Here is a 16,461-nt window from a genome sequence, read left to right on the forward strand (position 1 = left end):
TGACAGCAGGTGGAACGACTTAGCCACTTACCTTCTCCAACCCCGCCCTCCATTCACAGACTGCTGCTTGGCCACGCCCCCGCTACAGGTAAACGAGTTTTTTTTTTTTTTTTATCCAAATGAGAGTCGGCGCTTACCCGTCTGTGTTCTCGCTTCTTGAAGGCCGACCTTGTGGCCGATTGTTTTGAAACAATCTGACTTTCAGTTGTTCGTTCAGTTCTCCGTTCATTCGCTTCTTCCAGGTAAGGGCGAGATGGCAGCGATATCCAGTTTAGAAATCAGACAGCTGCTCCACTCTTTCTCTCCATACTGTGTACTCCTCCGTTACTGCTCGGCTCAGGCAGTTACTAAAACCCGGGATGGAACAGGATGTCACCGGTTTTAGCAACAGCCGTGGGGAGGTCACTGCCCGAGCGATATGTTCCGTCCCGGGTTTTAGCAACAACCCTCAGCTCACGCTCTGGGAGAACTGGTGCAACTGAACTCACTTTAAAAAAAAAATAAATACTTTCCTTTTCTTGTTTTATTTTCTTTAATTGCTGGTACTGCACCCTCTTCCAATACGGGCTTATAGCCAACACTCCTCAACAGATCAGAGGTCTCGTACGAGTCTTCAGTAAAATGTGCAGAGGAGAGACCACTTCGTAGGCGCCCAATGTGTTCATGAACTTCTCGCAAAACGCGTCCAAATCTTTGCAGTTTGAACATTCTTGGGCCAACGTAAATCCACCTTGTGTCATGCTGCTGCACCCGCCAGCAATACATCTACGTGACATGGCGATAAATTAGCTCAAAATGGAGGATCGGAGTTGCAGTCAGCTCTGTGTTTTAGTATAGCGGAAATGGCGATGAGACCAATAGACTTCCTGCTGTGATGTTACGGACATCAAGCTACCTATATAAATCATTTTAATCGTAAAAATTACTATATTAGATTTATTGTTAACGCTTAAAACTATTCCTGTGCTATTCTTGAGGTCTCAAGGCATTTATAAATGAAAGTGAGGCCATGGCTCTGCGTATCTGCTTTAACAAACAAAACCAACCAAGCAAAAAAGACCTTTCTCCATTGTAATTTTCTGCCATTCAATTTGAAGCTTGAATTCACTGCCAAAGTTCAACAAATTTAACTTTTTAGCTGGAAAACCGAGGGCTTTGCATCCTATAAACCACGACTGAGAAATGTTCTTATTAGTCATAAACTTGATAAGAGTGAATAACCATCCATGCTCATAAGCCTGTTTCGGTGGTCCGGTTCTTGAATATGTTGACTTGAACTACTTGGTCTGTTTTATAAAAAAAAAAAAAAAAAACAGGATCTGCTTAATTGTATGAATTCCTAAGTCACAAGTAATTGTAAAATGTCTCAAATATTCTGAGAGGCCTGTTTTTCATTTTACTGTTGAGATCTGAATCCTGGGATCCTTCTCTCCTTCTCCGTGTTTACACAGGCAGAGCAGCAGACAGTACAGGCACAGCTCCAGCAAGCAAATCCACCTCTGTGGGCAGCTTTTATCACCTGCCTCCTTATCTGAAGCTTTACGACGTGCTAAAGGCCACTCACGCCAACTACAAAGTGAGACAGTTTCATGGCGGATATCTGGTTATTTCATCTGAAAGTTGTATGACCTCAGAAGGATGTCTGTGCATTATAAATGAATGAAATGATTAATGGGTAGTTTGTCATGTCTGACTTTGTGGGTGTTTTCAAGGTAACGCTCGACCTCCACAACACCAGCGAGAAATTTGGCAGCTTCCTGCGCTCTGCGCTCGACGTTCTGTCCCAGCTGTTGGAGTTGGCCACCCTGCACGACATTGGCAAAGTATGACTGAATGCATGACGTTCATGGAATTATTTTTGTTTCTTGGAGTACGCCGGCATTTTTAACTTAATCTCCAACCTTAACCTCGTCTGCGTCAGCAGACAGGGATTTTGACGCGTTTACGAAAAACTCATTTGCTCAAAGCTCGCTTAAATAATGAAAGTCTTGTGGTAGTTGTTGGCCTCGGTTAGCAAACGTTTTAATTCTAGTAGTGGATGAAACAGATGAGAGGCTGCCTTAGTAAAGCTGTTCATGAGTTTATTCACCTCTTCATTATTATAACAATATAATGAAATCCGGCGGCACGGTGGTGGAGTGGTTAGCGCTGTCGCCTCACAGCAAGAAGGTCCGGGTCCGAGCCCCGTGGATGGCGAGGGCCTTTCTGTGTGGAGTTTGCATGTTCTCCCCGTGTCCGCGTGGGTTTCCTCCGGGTGCTCCGGTTTCCCCCACAGTCCAAAGACATGCAGGTTAGGTTAACTGGTGACTCTAAATTGACCGTAGGTGTGAATGTGAGTGTGAATGGTTGTCTGTGTCTATGTGTCAGCCCTGTGATGACCTGGCGACTTGTCCAGGGTGTACCCCGCCTTTCGCCCGTAGTCAGCTGGGATAGGCTCCAGCTTACCTGCGACCCTGTAGAAGGATAAAGCGGCTACAGATAATGAGATGAGATGAGATTTATATAGTGAATCAGTATGGTCGATTATTTTCTTGAAACATCACGTCTTCTGTTTTATTCTTATTTCTGTGTATATTGTAGTTTAGTTTATTGTAGTTTGCCACAAAAAGTGAAATCATTACAGTTATTAAAATGGATGAAAAAAATCCCCACCAGAATTAAATACAACCAAATACAAAACAATAAACATGATGACAAGGGACAGTAACAGTGCACGCGCCCCAATTCAAAATAGTCCCTTAGGCTATAAAATGAAAAAATATATTTAAAAAAAAAACCCCATAAATATCAAAATACAAAAGTACAGAAAAATCGGAATATTAGTAATAAAATAATGCTGCAATGAATGTTACATGGAAGAATATAATAGGCCGATGTAAATCTGTTTTATAATATACTTTTGAAATATGTAATCAAGTGTTTAAAAAAAAAAAGGAAAAAGTATCATCTTTTGCAGCCACTTGAAGCGAGTAAGGCGCCAGGATGATGATTATACAGGAATTGATTTTCAGGGAAGCGTGTGCTTGGAGACGACGACGGTTGCACGATCCGTCATCCACTTGGTAGCAAGGTCCAGAATCCAGGGCAAGAAAGAGAGTTCAAGACGCTGGTAGACACAAGCCACTGCAGGGCAGTTTCTGCCGGTCTTCCGGTTGCCACAGGACTGAGTGAGTCTGCCGTTGGCTGGATGAGCTCATCCGCCAGGCTCGCCATCCTGTGACCCTGGGTAGGGAGGCAGGAGGGTACTATCACTTGCCCCAGGTGAACCCTCAGACTCGTGGAGGGAAGGAGTCGTCTTACTTCTCCGTTCTAGACCGGCTCTAAGCAAGGTCTCGCCACTGCCTAGTAGGATTAAGGAAGCTGGTAATTATGTTGTTTGTCTTTCAGAAACTGCAGTAAGGCAGTATTAAATGCACTTGCATTACTTTTGCATGAAGACGGCAGATTGTTCCATAAGTTTACAGCTCTAGGGGGAAAAAAGAAAGTCTAAAGTAACTTTGTTTCTTGTGATTGATGATGCACAAGTTATTTGACTTACGACTGCGAATGTTATAGTGAGAAATGTCAGGTTTAAAATACTTGTCACAGTTAATATGCATAATGCCAGTTTTATAAATTTGAAAAGCATAAATGCATCATTTCTGTGTCTGCGCTATTCGAGAGACAGCAAGTTCAGTGTTGAGTCTTTTCTTGATGATGAACATCAGCTGGATAATTAAAGATGAGCTTTGTAGCACGTCTTTGTACGTTTTCTAGAAGACGGCGGTGCTTTATAGTCTGTGGTGACCAAAGACAACCGCAGTACTCGAGACGTGGTCTCACTAGCGAGCAGTAAAGGAGCTTTCGAGTGTATTTTGTCCGTAACGTCCTTGCACACCCTTTTAATCAGTCCAAGAACCTTGTTGGTTTTACGAACAGTGTGTTCGGACCAGTCAAGGGATTGTAATGTGTTAATATGGATAAAGAGAACGAGAGTTCACTCTCTCTGTGTTTTGCATTCAGTGTGTGGAGGAAATCCTGGGTTATCTGAAGTCGTGTTTCTCACGGGAGCCAACTCTCGCCACAGTGTGTGTCCAACAGGTGTGTCACATGCTCACAGCTTCGCACTTACGCATACACACCTCTAACTGTACCATATACACTACCGTTCAAAAGTTTGGGGTCACTTTGAAATGTCCTTATTTTTGAAAGAAAAGCTCTGTTCTTTTCAATGAAGATCACTTTAAACTAATCAGAAATGCACTCTATACATTGCTAATGTGGTAAATGACTATTCTAGCTGCAAATGTCTGGTTTTTGGTGCAATATCTCCATAGGTGTATAGAGGCCCATTTCCAGCAACTCTCACTCCAGTGTTCTAATGGTACAATGTGTTTGCTCATTGCCTCAGAAGGCTAATGGATGATTAGAAAACCCTTGTACAATCATGTTAGCACAGCTGAAAACAGTTGAGCTCTTTAGAGAAGCTATAAAACTGACCTTCCTTTGAGCAGATTGAGTTTCTGGAGCATCACATGTGTGGGGTCGATTAAATGCTCAAAATGGCCAGAAAAATGTCTTGGCTATATTTTCTATTCATTTTGCAACTTATGGTGGGAAATAAAAGTGTGACTTTTCATGGAAAGCACAAAATTGTCTGGGTGACCCCAAACTTTTGAACGGTAGTGTAATAGCACTGTGATATTCCGCTGAGCCTTGTTGTTTCTCTCTCAGCTGCTTAAGACCCTGTTTGGGACTAACCTAGCCTCCCAGTACGACGGGACCTCTTCGCACCCGTGCCGCTCTCAGGGGAGGGCCCTCCGTCTGGGCTCGTCCAGCCTGCGACCAGGCCTCTATCATTATTGCTTCATGGCACCGTATACACACTTCACCCAGGCTCTTGCAGATGCCAGTTTAAGGAACATGGTGCAAGCTGAACATGAGCAAGACACATCAGGGTGAGTAAAGGCACACACGTAAAGATTCACATGCTTTCATGGCACTTTTTAATAAGAGATGGTGGGGTTTGTCCACGTCTGCAGGTGGTTTGATGTCATGCAGAAAGTGTCCAATCAGCTGAGGTCAAGCATCACTAATGTGACGCGTCATCGAGGAGACAAGGTAAAGCAGACTGTAAGATTATCTTTATTCTCAACCTCTCATGGTTAAGTCTTTCTAAACGAATGCGATTTCTTAATTTTAATTAGTCCCTGAGATGATCTCGTAAGAAATGATGCGTGTTTAGATCACGCTCAACGTTTGTAATAGATACAGTGGCTCTTTTAAAAATTAGAATTAAAGTGCATCTTTAAAATATTTGGGGGTGGGAGGACCCTTTACATTGTGATAGCCGCCTCCCCCTACTCCCACGCAGAATACCATAGTAGGCATAAACCAGGTTTATTTGGTTCCTGGATTAGTCTGCTAAATGTCAATGTACCCTCACTGGCCACTTTATTAGGACCAGCCATCAACCTGCTGTTTTATGCAGTTATGTAATCAGCCAATCCCTTAATGGCAGCACAACAGGCTTGTAGTACTCGAGTCCAGGACTCGTGACTCGACTCGGACTTGAGCACCGATGACTCGGACTCGTGCATTAACTGCATTCGGACTCGGAAAATGGAGACGAGGACTCGGATTTTTTTCTTTATTTTTTGTAACATACCATAATAATTTGGCATAAGATATTTATATCTACATTCATTTTTGTACTAATTTCGTGCAAGAGTGTCACACCTGCACGCCTTGGCGCATGCATCAGATAGACTCTCGGGCGCGCTCCGGACAGCGCGTGCCAAGCGGACTCTTGGCGCCGTAAACGACTCGCGCCTGCACAGGATTAAGGCGCAATCAGTGCACCTGTATAAAATCTGTGAAACCACACTTACTTTGCGAAGTATTGAGTTGCATTGCTGACGCATTAACGAGCCTTATTTCCTTGTTTGGTTTCCTGATCCCTGATTTCCTGTTTCTCATCTTTGATTCTGCCGAGTCTATGATAGCTTGTTTGTGCCTCACTCGACCTACTGCCTGTTTCACTGTTTTACGATTTTGCCTGCCGTTCTGGATTGTTTACCTTCTTCACTCGTATTAATAAACACACCTTCTGCACTTGCGTCCGTCTCCCAACCATCTCTGACAGAATACTTCGCACTCCCTGACAAAGAGAAGCACATTCACCTGTTCATACGTCATGTTCAGGAACAAGCTGATGTTAATGGCGCTGAAACAGCCGCCGTCAAATGGTGTGGTTGGAGTGCTGGACTCGACTCGGATCAATAGTGGACTCTACTCAAATTTTTTTTAATGACTTAGACTTGACTCGGACTTGAACGCTGGGGACTCGAGACTGGACTCGAACTCGAGGTTTAGTGACTCGACTACAACACAGCAGCACAATGCATCAAATCCTGCAGATACAAATCAAGAGCTTTAGTTAATGTTCTCTTCAAACATCAGAATAGGAAAAATTGTGATCTCAGTGTGTTTTTCACTGTGGCGTAGCCAGGGCTTTGAACCAGAATTTTTTTCCTATTGGTTCGTTCCGAACAGAAACGGAATTTTAACATTTCCGGTTTTGGGTTCCACCATTAAATAGACGTTCCCGAACCGGTTAGAACAAAAAAATTTCGCTCCCGGAACGGTTAATTACGTTCCCTGTCAGCTGTTTAACAAATGGCTATAAAATTATGTCTCTGTCTCATCCAGCTTAAGCCAAATGTAGGCTAATTCTATTACAACCTTCATTAAATAAGACAAGAAATAATTCAAAACAATTATTTCAAATGTTGGCGATTTGGATTCTCAGTATGTCTTCCCATCTACACAAACAGAAAAAGTGCCAAAAATGAAAGAGAATTCGTTTAGTGTGTTACCAAAGGCGAGTCAGGCCCTATGCATTGATAGGCTAACAGAGGTTAACGTCATTTAATGTTCGCAAGCCTCTCATTAACGTGGACAAATATATTGATATCGTGTTTGAAATTGATGTTTTTGAATAACGATAGACTGCAATATTTACCTCTTATTTAAGATGTGGAGACGTGATAGTAGTCCACCTTCCCGCTCTCTCCATTCAGTCAGCGAACGTCACACAGGAAGTGAACCTCAGCGGGTCATAGAAACTTGCGCAGGAGAAGAATGACTTTATTTGTAGGCTACAGAAATTTTGAGGAACGAAATAAAAACCGGTATTAACCGGTTACCATTATTTTTAATAAGCGTTTCTGTTCCGGAACATAAAAAATAATAAAGTTTCTGGTTTCGTTTCTGTTCCATGTGAAATAGAAAAAGTTCCCGGTTTTCGTTGTGGTTCCTTGAACCGGTTCAAAGCCCTGGGCGTAGCTGCTGGTGCCAGATGAACTGGTTTGAGTATTTCAGAAACTGCTGATCTCCTGGGGTTTTCACACACAACAGGCTTCAGAGTTTACTCAGAATGGTATGAAAAAAAAACATGGAGTGATTGACGGTTCTGTGGGTAGAAACGTCTTGTTGATAAGAGAGGTCAGAGGAAAATGGCCAAATTGATTTGAGCTGCCAGGAAGGATATAATAACTCGGATAACAACTCTTTCCAGTCGTGGTGAGCATAAAAGCATCTCAGCATGCAAGAGTAGAAAACCACATTGGGTTCTGCTCCTGCAGCCAAGAACAGGAATCTTAGAATCAAGACCAAGTTCCTGTTCTAGTGGCCGGTGAGTGTATATTTCCGTCCATAAAATATTTATGCGTGACTGACGTTTTGCATTGTGTGTTTCAGAATGCCATCCACAATCACATCCGTCTGTTTGAGCCGCTAGTGATCAAAGCACTCAAGCAGTACACTACCAGCACCTCCGTGGCCCTGCAGAGGCAAGTGCTGGACCTGCTCGCTCAGCTAGTGCAACTCCGAGTCAACTACTGCCTGCTCGATTCTGACCAGGTGAGTCACACAGCTTTACCAAAAAATACTGGCGCTTAGTAAAGGTACAGAACCTTGAATTAAATCAGTGACTCAGGTCCACTACTGCCTGCTAATAAAAATGTTATACACAATTTTCCACTTATCCCAAATGTGCTTAAAGCATTTACGCAGAGCCATGGCCTTACTTTTCATTTATAAATGCTTTGAGACCTCAAGAAAGGCACAGGAATAGTTTTAAGCGTTAACAATAAATCTAATATAGTAATTTTTATGATTAAAGTGATTTATATAGGTAGCGGTCTGAGTGAATGACCTTGACGTCCGTAACGTCACAGCAGGAAGTCTATCGGTCTCATCACCATTTCCGCAATACTAAAAAACAGAGCTGACTGCAACTCCGATCCTGCATTTTGAGCTAATTTATCGCCATGCCACGTAGATGTGTTGCTGGCGGGTGCAGCAACATGACACAAGGTGGATTTACGTTGCATTCATGGCCCGAGAATGTTCAAACTGCAAAAATTTGGACGCATTTTGCGAGAAGTTCACGAACACGTTGGGCGCCTATGAAGTGGTCTCTCATCTGCTCTGCACATTTTATTGAAGACTCGTACGAGACCTCTGATCTGTTGAGGAGCGTTTGCTATAAGCCCGTATTGGAAGAGGGTGCAGTACCAACAATTAAAGAAAAATAAAACTATAAGAAAAGGGAAAGTAAGTTCAGTTGCACCAGTTCTCCTGGAGTGCGAGCCGAGGGTAGTTGCTAAAACCTGGGACGGAATGACACACGCACTAATGCAACCTCATACCATCAGAGATGCAGGCTTCTGAACTGAGCGCTGATAACAACTTGGGTCGTCCCTCTCCTCTTTAGTCCGAATGACACGGCGTCCCTGATTTCCATAAAGAACTTCACATTTTGATTCGTCTGATCACAGAACAGTTTTCCACTTTGCCAGTCCATTTTAAATGAGCCTTGGCCCAGAGAAGACGTCTGCGCTTCTGGATCATGTTTAGATACGGCTTCTTCTTTGAACTATAGAGTTTTAGCTGGCAACGGCGGATGGCACGGTGAATTGTGTTCACAGATAATGTTCTCTGGAAATATTCCTGAGCCCATTTTGTGATTTCCAATACAGAAGCATGCCTGTATGTGATGCAGTGCCGTCTAAGGGCCCGAAGATCACGGGCACCCAGTATGGTTTTCCGGCCTTGACCCTTACGCACAGAGATTCTTCCAGATTCTCTGAATCTTTTGATAATGATATGCACTGTAGATGATGATATGTTCAAACTCTTTGCAATTTTACACTGTCGAACTCCTCCTTTCTGATATTGCTCCACTATTTGTCGGTGCAGAATTAGGGGGATTGGTGATCCTCTTCCCATCTTTACTTCTGAGAGCCACTGCCACTCCAAGATGCTCTTTTTATACCCAGTCATGTTAATGACCTATTGCCAATTGACCTAATGAGTTGCAATTTGCTCCTCCAGCTGTTCCTTTTTTGTACCTTTAACTTTTCCAGCCTCTTATTGCCCCTGTCCCAACTTTTTTGAGATGTGTTGCTGTCATGAAATTTCAAATGAGCCAATATTTGGCATGAAATTTCAAAATGTCTCACTTTCGACATTTGATATGTTGTCTATGTTCTATTGTGAATACAATATCAGTTTTTGAGATTTGTAAGTTATTGCATTCCGTTTTTATTTACAATTTGTACTTTGTCACAACTTTTTTGGAATCAGGGTTGTATCGTCTTGTATTGCTAAAACATTTAGATCATTCTTTGTTTTTCCGAGTGACAGTAAGAGAAAAAAGACCTGAGGTTATGAATGGGTTGTTTTGCTTTTCAGCAATTTCTGCACTGAAGACCATGTTTTCATGGCTGGGTTTTAGCTAAATAATATTAGCTTCCAGGGCAGCATAAAAAAAAAAAAAGCAAACATAAGGGTAAGTGGGGTAAGAAGGAAATTGCGCAAGTTTGAATTTTTTTTGGACTGAATTGTGTTTCATCAAATCCAGGCTTGTTCAAAAAACAATAACTACCAGATCCAAAACCATCAATTAATTAAAATCATCCTCCATTTGTACCAATGAGGCTTTGATGCTTAAATGTCGATTTTGCCCAAATTTCAGTAAAAAGAGAAATCTTAGCCAGCAAAAAGTTAACATGTGCGACATTGTGCATTTCAGGTGTTCATTGGTTTTGTGCTGAAGCAGTTTGAATACATTGAGGTGGGGCAGTTCAGGTAAGCTGTAGTGACGGAATAAATACACACGTACATTTATAATAGTAACAGTTAACAGTGCTATGTGCTTCTTATACCTATGCAAACTTCAAATAATAAAAAAAATCTCTAACTTTTTTTGTTTTTCTCTGAAATATTTCCCTGCTCTACAAGCTCCCTGTTGATGAAAATGGTTGTCTGCTTACACACCAAGATCCTCTGGACTATTTTTAAGGCATCCGTTATTTACTTTCTCTTTATTTCGCTCTTCATTTCTTTCTCACTGTCCCAGGGATTCCGAGGCAATCATTCCCAATATTTTCTTCTTCCTGGTGCTGCTGTCCTATGAGCGCTATCACTCCAAACAGATTATCAGCATTCCAAAGATTATTCAGCTGTGCGACGGCATCATGGCGAGCGGTAGAAAAGCGGTCACCCATGGTGCGTGATACCTCCCTGAAACATACCACTTGCCGAAGTGTGTTCTTATATCGTTGATGAAATGAATACAGTAATTAACGTTTTCTTGATAAAAGCATTAGATAGTTGCTGTGAGTTGTTTTTGTTTTGAAATTTATTTGCATTGCTTCTCAGCAATCCCCGCCCTGCAGCCCATAGTGCATGATCTTTTTGTGCTGCGAGGCTCCAATAAAGCTGACGCAGGTAAAGAACTGGAGACTCAGAAAGAGGTGGTTGTGTCCATGCTGCTGCGCCTTATACAGCATCACCAGGTAGCACCGCACTCGAGAGCGTCTGCACTGTGCACTGCTCCGACACGCTGATCTGTGTTTTTCTGAAAGCGTTGCGTGTGTGTGTGTAGGTGTTAGAGATGTTTATCCTGGTCCTGCAGCAGTGTCATAAGGAGAACGAAGATAAATGGAAGAGGCTGTCACGGCAGATTGCTGACATCATCCTGCCCATGATCGGTAAACAACAGGTAAGACGTTGTTGCTTAAAGGTAGACTGACTTTCAGATTTTTCAGGTTTAGGTTATATAAAGAATTTTCCCCGACACCCAATTATTTTTGTTTAGTGGACCGAAAGCTACTGAATTCGAATCACAGACTTCCAATTCTATTCGTTTTTTTAATTAAAAAAAAAAATAGAACCGTTAATGAATTTAGGGCCATGTGGCCCTAAATTCTCCGCTGTTATTTCTTGCAATCCAAGATACTACATCATGCATCACGTGCTGGGCTTTCCCTGTTCGTACAAGGCATTGCAGGATGTAAATTTGAAACAGGAAAGGAAAACGAATGAAACGTGGAAGACCGACTACAGTAATGGAAAGCGAGAAGAAATGTATGTTATTTACCAGCTGGGAGGTCCGTATCGTGAAATACCGTGACCGAGGTCTTGAAAGTACTGCCCGAGGCCCTCTGGTCCGAGGTCAGTATTTAAGGCCGAGGTCACGGTATTTCACCATACGGACCGACCTTAAGCTGGTAAATAATATTTTAATTTTTTTCTTTACCAAATTCTAACAGAAAACGAGAGCGCCCGAAAGGGCAAACCGAGCTGAGGCGCCATTTTGAATCCTCATTCACGGCTGTAATGCAAATGGCTTCCTCCTCGGTATACAAGTGCACTTCTATGGCAGGAAAAAACTACATTTTGCTGCCTATGTAGTCCCCTATTTATACAAAACTGAGTCATTCAGGATTCAGCCATGTTTTTGCTCGGCGTTAGCAAGAGTTAGAGGTTTTTAGCTTTCTCCTGAAATGTTTTATTTTATTTCTTCTTCCTCAGGGTAGTAAAACTCGCTTTCACTGTGAGCACTGTCGTTATCGCTGTCCATGCTGTAAAATTAATGCTATTCTCCTGAGAAATGCGAAAATAAATGTTGACAAAAATTGCTACTATGTTTGTTGTTGTTGTGAACGAGCAAGTCGCCAGAGGTCCATATCCGGGGTCTGTAACCGGGGTCTGTATCGTAGGCTATGGACCCGCTTGCCAGCCAATCAGAGCGCAGGATTTGATGGAAGCCGGACCGTGAAAAAAATAAGACATTATGTTCTATACAAAGGAAAGGAAATGCAGGACCAAACTAATAAATATCAGCGGTCGGCGAGCACCTCGGTGTGATCAGCTGTTCGTTTAGTGACAGAATGATGGAACGGTCAGTGCACGGTCAAAGGTAAACCTGTAGATGGCAGTAATGCAACACTAGATGCCAGCTGCTGTAAAACCCAAGATAAGAAGACGACGATGCCGAAAAGTAAACCTGCACATGCGTACACCGGACTTCCTCTATCTGCTTGACTGTGCGAAGCAAGCGATTTCATGCACATTATTTACTAGAGATTAAATAACTTCCCAGCCACAGAATAGCCTGATTGTAAATAGATATTACAGAAATAAACATCCATCACAATGACCAAATTTCAGAGGGAACTAAAGTTCACTGGTTTTATGGAATCGAAAGGCCGTCTTGGTTTAACAGTGTATGTTAATTATTTATTAGAGGCATGTGGATGTGTTTATGTATGATACAGATGCACCTGGATTCTCCTGAAGCATTGGGAGTGCTGAACACACTTTTTGAGACAGTGGCACCATCGTCACTGAGACCAGTGGACATGCTGCTGAAGAGCATGTTCGTCACACCTCCTACAATGGTCAGTGCTCAGTTACAAATAACCATATGAACCCATCGCCATCCATGACATTTCATCATCATAACTGTCTGCACTGTTGTATTTATGTTACCCACTTTTCTTTAAATTCAGTTGCAGATAGATAAATAAATAAATAGACATTTGTTGTATACAGACCGGTAGGTAGGTAGATACATACATACAGTTGTGCCTGAAAATTTGTGAGCCCTTTAGAATTTTCTATATTTCTATATAAATATGACCTAAAACAAAGTCCCAAAAGCAGATAAAGAGATCCAAATTGGACAAAAATATTATACTGTCATTTATTTATTGAGGGATATTGCATATCAGTGAGTGGCCTAATACCCTGTCCACACTAGGGATTTTGTACTGATACGAAACTACTTTCGTACCGCAACACCTGTCCACACTAGCAACTATACCGGTACTGTAGCGGTATAACTGTATCAGTACGAAACCCACAAATGTATGGGTTTCGTACCGGTACAGTATCGGTACTGTAGCGCTTCGCTGTAGTGTGGACAGACGAAGCGGCTCTGTATCGATGCAAATATAACGCGCATGCGCAAAGTCACACACCTCAATCGATGTCTTCGCTGAATAAAATAGTGAAGAACGGAGATTCATTTGTTTCTTTCTCAACTGCCTCGCGTGTTTTATACGATTCGACTGAATAAATGACCACCAGAAATACAGACTGTACATTAACAACAAAAAGCACACACACGTTGTTTCATCCGCCATATATTCTCGGAAGGAAGTTACTCGGTAACCACGGAAACATTTTGCGCACGCGCATTTCAACTACCGTGAAAGAAAACCACAAACATTTCCCGCTAGTGTGGACAGATGCACTAAACTGTACCGGTATACTTTGTATCAATACAGTTATACCACTTTCGTACCGGTATAAGTGTGAACACAGCATAAAAGTCCCCCCAAGTCGATGTGCAGGACCGATTAACAGTTCCCGGAATCGTTTAGTTATTGCTGCACAAGGGGGTCTGAAAGCAGTAAAGGTTCACATACTTTTGCCACTCACAGATATATATAATGGATCATTTTCCTCAATAAGTAAATCACCAGATATTGTGTGTGTGCGAGATTAGAATACACAATTATTGTTAATGCTACACATTTTCTTGTGTTACTGATTTGATAATTTGATTGAGGTGCAGATGAAATTCCATAGCTTCAGCTCTATTGTTTGTGTTAGAGGTGATTTTTGAAATCAGGTGATTCTAGATTTACCTACGTGATTTTGGGTTAGGGTTGGGTAATCTAGTGGAATGTTTAGTTTCTTGTCTAATAAGAGGATAGAAGATATAAAGGGGATGGCGTGAGTGAGAAATGAGAGGGAGAGGTGAATAGAGAGTGGTTGTCGAAGTGTTCTCATTCTTTTATGAAACCCCTAAAAAATCCAAGCCCCTTTTTATCCCGCACTGGCTGAAAGGCCCGAATGGGGATTATGTCATGGCGATGTCTGTCCGTCCGTCTGTCCTGGGAAGGGAACTCGCCTTCTGAAATCAACTCCTCTCACAATTTTTGGTAGCCTGGCAAGCCAGACTAAATGTGAATATTTAGTCTGGTCTCGGCCGTAGACATTTCCGAAGGGTGTGGGAGGAACAAACCGCTGTCTTTCAAACTGTCTCTGTGCGTATAGGCCAACGCTCTGACCAATCAGCGCAACAGTGACTGTGACATAGTCAGAGCGACAGAAAGCAGTGGGGGAGGCCTTGAAATAAATAATTTTTCAAAATGCGTATTAATTAATAAACAGGTTCTAGATATTAAGAAGTTTGGAGATAATGACCGCAAGTTTGGAGTCTGTACCACATACTTAACATACTCATTTTTTTTCCAAGTGTTTTTCAAGGGTTTGCTTAAACTGTTTTTGAGAGTTTTTTTTTTAGTGGTGTTTGGTGAAATAATTTCCCTTAAATTTAAAATAACGGGAAAATAAGAAACAATCAAAAAGTAATGTTTCAAAGCTGTTTATTAATTCTTCGTCCTGCACAAACTAGCCCCATCCTTTTGGCTACGAGCGGAGCCAGCTGGTAGATCAGACTTTTGCCATAGCCGGTCGGCAAAACAGCGAAAACGTCCTTCTTGAAAAGGAATGAGCGGAGAGCCTCTTCCTGCTCATGTTTCAACGAAAACTCCAAGTCTAATGCCGCTTTTCCACTACAAACGCGGCTGAGTTGGGCTGAGCCGTGCCGTGCTGAGTGGGGCTGTTGGAGTTGCATTTCGACTACAACTGCGCTGAACCGTGCTGGCTGGAAGTGGGTGGACACATTAGGTGGAGTTAGCGAAAGTGGGTGGACGTCACGTGATGTCGTTAAGCAGCGCAAACAGTGACATCAGTGAGCTTTTAAGCGGTAGTCTCACGACCCGAATAGTAAACAATAAACATGGAGGACATGGAGTCGTTAGTGTTGCTGGTCTTGGTGCTGTGGCTTGTTGTCACCGACAACGCCAACAGATACTGGCAAGAGCGCATAGATGAGGCGAGGCGCATAAGGCTTCAGAAATTCTCGTAATTCGTAATTCTCCTTCTTCCGGGTTTGCGGTGTTTACAGATCCCAACGTGCTCGCGGGGCGTGTGTGGGCATGTGAGGACACTCCTCCTCACCAATCAGTGCACAGGGGAGTGTCTGCTCACGCCCCCAGCCTCACTCGGCTCGGTTTGGCTCGCTTCAGCCCCACTCCAAAACGGTGCGAGTTTTAGGGGCTAAGCAGGGCTGAAGCGAGCCGAGTCATGCTGTTCTTTGGTAGTCGAAACGCGAGCCGTGTCGGGCTGAAGCGAGCTGAAGTGAGCTGAAAAAGGGTAGCGGAAAAGGGCCATAATTCTTCTAAAACTAATTCCAAAGCGGAGTCAAACGAGCACTGTTCAATAGCCGTAGCCATCTTTCCTGTTGTGCTTTCTCCAGCGTCGCGCAGTCTTGTCGTCACTCCTGCAAAAGCCCGCCCAAAGAATCCAAACAAAAACCTTGCGTTGTGATTGGCGGGCACGATTTGATGCCTGGGGTGTTTTGTTTATATGGTGCGAGGCTAGACCCACTCGTAGGCAAAAATATTTTTGGCCGCTAGGTGGGTGGGTCTAGTTTACTAGGCTAAATTTTTGGAGGAATTTCACGAAACTTGACAGGATTCTTTGTTATATGTCGGTAATACGCATTTTTGCAATTTCATTCAATTCAGTCCTATTTTGAAGAAGAAGAAGCCTTTATTTGTCACATGCACACTCAAGCACAGTGAAATTCATCCTCTGCATTTAACCCATCTGAAGCAGTGAACACGCGCGCCCACACACACACATGCACACCCAGAGCAGTGGGCAGCCATACTACAGCGCCCGGGGAGCAGTCAGGGGTTAGATACCTTGCTCAAGGGCACTTCAGCCCAAGGCCGCCCCATGTTATGTCTTTGAATTGTGGGGGAAACCGGCACACCCGGAAGAACATGCAAACTCCACACAGAAAGCCCCCAGAGCCTTCTTGCTGTGAAGCGACAGTGCTAACCACTACACCACCAGAGTTACAGCCCTTGATTACCAAACTTGTACTCTGACAATTTCATGAGGGTGTGCTTGTCTTCTGAAATGAACTCCTCTCACAATTCTTGGAGGAATTTCACGAAACTTAGCAAAAGATTTTGTTATATGTCGGTAATACGCGTATTCAATTTAGTTCAGTTCAGTCAAATTTTTTCAGAGTTAGGGCCCTTG

At 42.9% G+C, this 16,461-nt stretch overlaps 1 protein-coding gene across 3 annotated transcripts in view; it reads left to right on the plus strand.

The window, feature by feature from the left end:
- htt (huntingtin) overlaps window positions 1-16,461 on the plus strand; it is a 164,278-nt gene that overhangs the window by 81,280 nt on the left and 66,537 nt on the right. For all 3 annotated transcript variants that reach the window (XM_060926394.1, XM_060926395.1, XM_060926396.1), the window contains 11 exons: window positions 1,452-1,576; window positions 1,713-1,823; window positions 4,003-4,080; window positions 4,714-4,937; window positions 5,022-5,100; window positions 7,741-7,902; window positions 10,079-10,134; window positions 10,406-10,554; window positions 10,708-10,844; window positions 10,934-11,050; window positions 12,609-12,731. In XM_060926394.1, the coding sequence (XP_060782377.1) occupies window positions 1,452-1,576; window positions 1,713-1,823; window positions 4,003-4,080; window positions 4,714-4,937; window positions 5,022-5,100; window positions 7,741-7,902; window positions 10,079-10,134; window positions 10,406-10,554; window positions 10,708-10,844; window positions 10,934-11,050; window positions 12,609-12,731 (1,361 nt within the window). The remainder of the gene's footprint in view (window positions 1-1,451; window positions 1,577-1,712; window positions 1,824-4,002; window positions 4,081-4,713; window positions 4,938-5,021; window positions 5,101-7,740; window positions 7,903-10,078; window positions 10,135-10,405; window positions 10,555-10,707; window positions 10,845-10,933; window positions 11,051-12,608; window positions 12,732-16,461) is intronic.

The sequence above is a fragment of the Neoarius graeffei genome, chromosome 7 (assembly GCF_027579695.1).
Source record: "Neoarius graeffei isolate fNeoGra1 chromosome 7, fNeoGra1.pri, whole genome shotgun sequence".
In the NCBI taxonomy this organism is placed as follows: domain Eukaryota; kingdom Metazoa; phylum Chordata; class Actinopteri; order Siluriformes; family Ariidae; genus Neoarius; species Neoarius graeffei.